General features: G+C 44.4%; 1 protein-coding gene across 1 annotated transcript in view; it reads left to right on the forward strand.

Annotated features, from left to right (window-relative positions):
- Window positions 1-4,033, forward strand: part of hnrnpub (heterogeneous nuclear ribonucleoprotein Ub) — a 10,875-nt gene extending 6,842 nt beyond the window's left edge. The window contains exons 7-14 of the mRNA XM_008337165.3: window positions 259-522; window positions 612-731; window positions 825-953; window positions 1,069-1,237; window positions 1,355-1,645; window positions 1,741-2,012; window positions 2,128-2,268; window positions 2,935-4,033. Coding sequence (XP_008335387.1) covers window positions 259-522; window positions 612-731; window positions 825-953; window positions 1,069-1,237; window positions 1,355-1,645; window positions 1,741-2,012; window positions 2,128-2,268; window positions 2,935-2,985 — 1,437 coding nt within the window. The 3' untranslated portion in view covers window positions 2,986-4,033. The remainder of the gene's footprint in view (window positions 1-258; window positions 523-611; window positions 732-824; window positions 954-1,068; window positions 1,238-1,354; window positions 1,646-1,740; window positions 2,013-2,127; window positions 2,269-2,934) is intronic.
- Window positions 4,034-4,285: the final 252 nt, after the last annotated feature.

Below are 4,285 nucleotides of genomic sequence, written 5' to 3' on the forward strand. Positions count from 1 at the left end.
TTTTTATTTTATGGCGTATCCGTAGGTGAGGAGGAGTTTTCTTATGCCTACTCCATGAAAGGCAAGAAGACGGCCAACTGCACGACCGAGGACTTTGGCGAGACCTTTGAGGAGAATGATGCCATCTGCTGCCTCATTGTAAGACTTACTATTTGCGTTTCAACAAAATGTGACGCAAAAGCGATTCAGTCGCATGACTAATATCTGTAGACTATTTTACTGGCCATCTAACAGGCTCATTACGTTTTGTCATTTCAGGACTTTGAGGGATCCGAGGTGGTGATGTCTTTCTCCAAGAATGGCGGCGACCCGCAGGTCGCTTTCCAGGTCAACAAGGACAGTTTGAATGGCCAGGCTCTTTTCCCACACGTCATCTGCCACAACTGTGCTGTGGAGTTCAACTTTGGTCAGCTGGAGACTCCTTACTATCCTCAGCCCGAGGGCTACACCTTCCTGGAGCAGGTGCCCGTCAGTGGGCGGGTGCGAGCGCTGAAGGGCCCACAGACCAAGGCGGACTGTGAAGTAAGGAAACCCATAGACATAATAAATTGTCTGTTTACTGGCCGAGTTTTCCATTTTTAGTTAATTCTGTTTTCCTACCCCTTCTGTAGATCATCGTGATGGTTGGTCTGCCAGGCTCAGGGAAGACCACGTGGGTCAAGAACCACGTCCAGGAGAACCCTGGGAAATACTATATCCTCAGCAGTGACACCATTGTGGACAAAATGATGGTCAGTAACTTTGAAAAAAAAAAAAACTTTACAGATAGACACAGCATCATTCCCACTCATTGTTGATTAAAACTTTTTTTTTTTTCCATTCAGATCAATAGCCTCAAGCGTCAGTCTAAGGACATTACAAAGCTCTCTGCCATTTCCCAGCGAGCACCACTTTTTCTGGGCAAGTTCATAGAAATTGCTGCGCGCAAAAAGAGAAACTACATCCTGGATCATGTAAGTGTTGCGAACAGTGGTCTTGTCTATTCTGACTTTTTCATAATTTACATTAAGAATCTATTTTTAGCTATATAATCACATTTGTTATATTTGCAATTTCTCTTTTTTCCAGACCAATCTGTCTGCTCCTGGCCAGAAGAGGAAGATGTGCCTGTTTGCGGGATTCCAGCGTAAGGCCGTGGTGGTGTGTCCGTCCGACGAAGACTTTAAAGAAAGAGTTCAGAAGAAGGTGGAGAGCGATGGCAAAGATGTGCCTGAGCATGCTGTCCTCAAAATGAAAGGTAAAAGAGTGTTATATGGAAGGCTGCTCTTCAATTTATCTCCCACTTAATTTTCGGTGCAATGGTCCTTTTTTTATTTATTAAATTTCTTTCTTTTTTTTTTTTCTTCCACTTCAGGCTTCTACGCTCTCCCTGAGCAGGGCGAGAGCTTTAATGAAGTCATCTACGCCGAGATGGAGAAGGAGAAGGTCGCCAAGCTGCTGGAGCAGTACAAAGAAGAAAGCAAGACCGCCCTGCCCGCCGAGAAGAAACCCAACCAGGGGAGCACAACACCAAAAAGAGGTGGCGGCCAGCGCGGCGGCGGCGGCCGAGGAGGCAAGAACCAGTTTGGCCGTGGTGGAGGCCCCGGACAGAGAGGCGGAAACCGCGGTGGCTTCCCCAGAGGAGGCGGTGGCGGCTTCAGAGGAGGTATTGTGATTTGTTTGTGGATGTTATTGTTAATGTAGTTAAACAGGCAGATGCTAACAGGTGAAAATATTTGCTGTGCTCTGATTGGTCTGTAGTTCCCAGTCCTCGTGGTGGTTTCCACCGCCCACCCCGCGGCTTCCTGCCTCCTCCAGCCTTCAGAGGAGGATTCCCCGCCCGCGGTGGATACGGCCGCGGCGGCCCCCTTCCCAGTCTGGGCGGCTCACCCCGAGGTGGTCCCATGAGGGGCGGCATGGGCCCAAGAGGCGCACCCATGAACAGAGGCGGCCCCATGCACAGAGGTAACATGAGCAGGGGAGGCGGAGGCAGCATGAATCGCAGTGGAAACAGGCCAGGGCATCCAGGCCAGGTGGGTGTGCTCACAAACAGCTGTTGAATTTCCTAACATGGCGTCTGACACTTCGCAGCCAGCAGAATCCGGAAAATTCCATAAACGTGTCAACTTGTTTTTCCCGTCCCGGCAGTTTCAGCAGCGAAGTGGGAACCGCGGAAACTTCGGCAACAAGAACGGTAACTTCGGAAACAACAGGAACGGCGGCAACTTCGGAGGGAACAGGAATGGCATGGACAAAGCTCAAGCCTTCAACCAGAGCTGGCAGCAAGGGGTCAGTATTTCTGCTATGGAGCTAGTGTAACTTTACGCTAGCTCCATATACGAACTAGAAGAAGAGTGACAAAATGAAGTATGACATTTTCCAACCTTGCATGTATCCGTTTAATTACATCCCATTTTATTTTTACATTATTGAAAATTAGTAACAGTTGAAAATCGGACATAAAAGGCCTTTAACAATTACTGTATAACAGGCGTGGGGCTAACTTTTTCATTCGCGGACCACAATTGTCCTGAAATTGAACATGGGGGCCCGGAACTAAGATAAATTACATGTAAAAGTCCCGGAACTAGGATAAATTACATGTAAAAGTCATGCGTAAATGCGAAAATGCTTTGATCATTTTCTACACCATCTATTGGGGAAACGACTGTATTGCATGGAAAAGGCAGAAGTATAATGATAATATCAATCAGTTATATAATTTGGAAACGTTTGGTGGGCCGGATTCAAAAGCTGAACGGGCCGCATCTGGCCCCCGGGGCCTTATTTTGCCCATGCCTGCTCTATAAGAACAAGGCTTATCTCAGTTATACAGTTGATATATGATATGTCATTCTGTCGTCAAATAATTTGAGTTTCAGATTGGTGTCAGTTTGCGATTTTGCAACCGAACTCCTATAGTCGACTCTCAAGTAACATTCCTTCTTTGCACAGTTCTGGAACCAGAAGCCATGGAGCCAGCAGTATCAGCCTGGATATTACTGAAAGATATATAATGGACTGGTGGCTGACTGAGAATCCACCTCGTGCCACGGAACATCTCTACACCACAACTGGCTGATTATGTTTTGGGGGTTTTTTTTTACCGTTTATTGGTTTGTTTTTTTTCTTTGACAACACTTATTAATATTCAACCCACATTGTGACTGCAAGAGATGGGGCACCAACATTCCACATCAGAAAGGCGATGTGCAGTCAGAGTGAAACCGTATAAAAGTGGGTTGTGCTCATTAAACAATTTTTTTTTTAACCTTTTGTTCCCCATTGTTGTATATTTCGTTTTTGTTTTTTTTTCCCCACCACTTTTAAATTGCGTGTTTTTAAAACTCCTATTATAATATCAGGAAGCAGAAACATTTCACCAACTTGGCAAATGTTGAGCAAGATTTGTTTTGTTTTTTTTCCTTTCAGGGTTGTGCATTTTATCTGTGCCGTGTTTTTGTTTTTCTTTTACAAATTGTAAATATGATTTTTTTTTTTTTAGTATGTATGAGAAGTTTAAGAAAGCGTATGAATTAAAAGTGGAACCTTCTCGAAGGCCGATGAAATTGTTAGACTTGTACATGTGCACTGTTGAACAGTTAGGGTAAAGAAACATGAATTTCACTAAATTGTCTTTCTTTATTTTCTTCCTTTTTTTTTTCCTCCCATCCCCTTATCAAATCTGTATCCCTAACCTCATAGATTTACAATAAATGACTCAGTGGCTCTTTTTACATTCTTTCTGCTTTATGGCTTTTGTTTGACTTCAAAGGTGCGTAAAAAGACCTTTGAATGGGCGATGTTACACTTTGTACTGTAGTGTTCGCTACATCCAACAGAAACGGGACATCGTTAGCACCGCGTCTGTCAGTGTCTGTGGTCCTCTGTTGTGTTCTGGCTGGGACATTTTTTAAGGATACAAATAAGCCAACCTAACACTTTTGCATTATTCACCATTTTTTTAATTATCTCTCCCCAATTTAGTTCACTAACTTATACTAAATAATCCTTGTTTGTGGTGGTCATTGTAAAGACCTTTTAATCCAATGGAAAAAAAAAAAAAATCTGCCATCTTTTATCATGTGTTTTTCACCTGTCTTTTCGAACGCCGATTTAGCACAATGTGGTTGCAGTTGCTCATTATCACCAGCAGATTTCAAGGGCTACACATCGTCACACCATTTAGAGCTCGCAGAGAAGCGGTCACGGTCTGAACACACGACCGTAGCTGGTGTAGCACCCCCCGACAGCCAGGGACGATAGTGACATCACATGATCAGCAGGAGAACAAACGTCCATGTAG

Source organism: Cynoglossus semilaevis, unplaced genomic scaffold (assembly GCF_000523025.1).
Source record: "Cynoglossus semilaevis isolate Cse_v1.0 unplaced genomic scaffold, Cse_v1.0 scaffold419, whole genome shotgun sequence".
NCBI lineage: Eukaryota > Metazoa > Chordata > Actinopteri > Pleuronectiformes > Cynoglossidae > Cynoglossus > Cynoglossus semilaevis.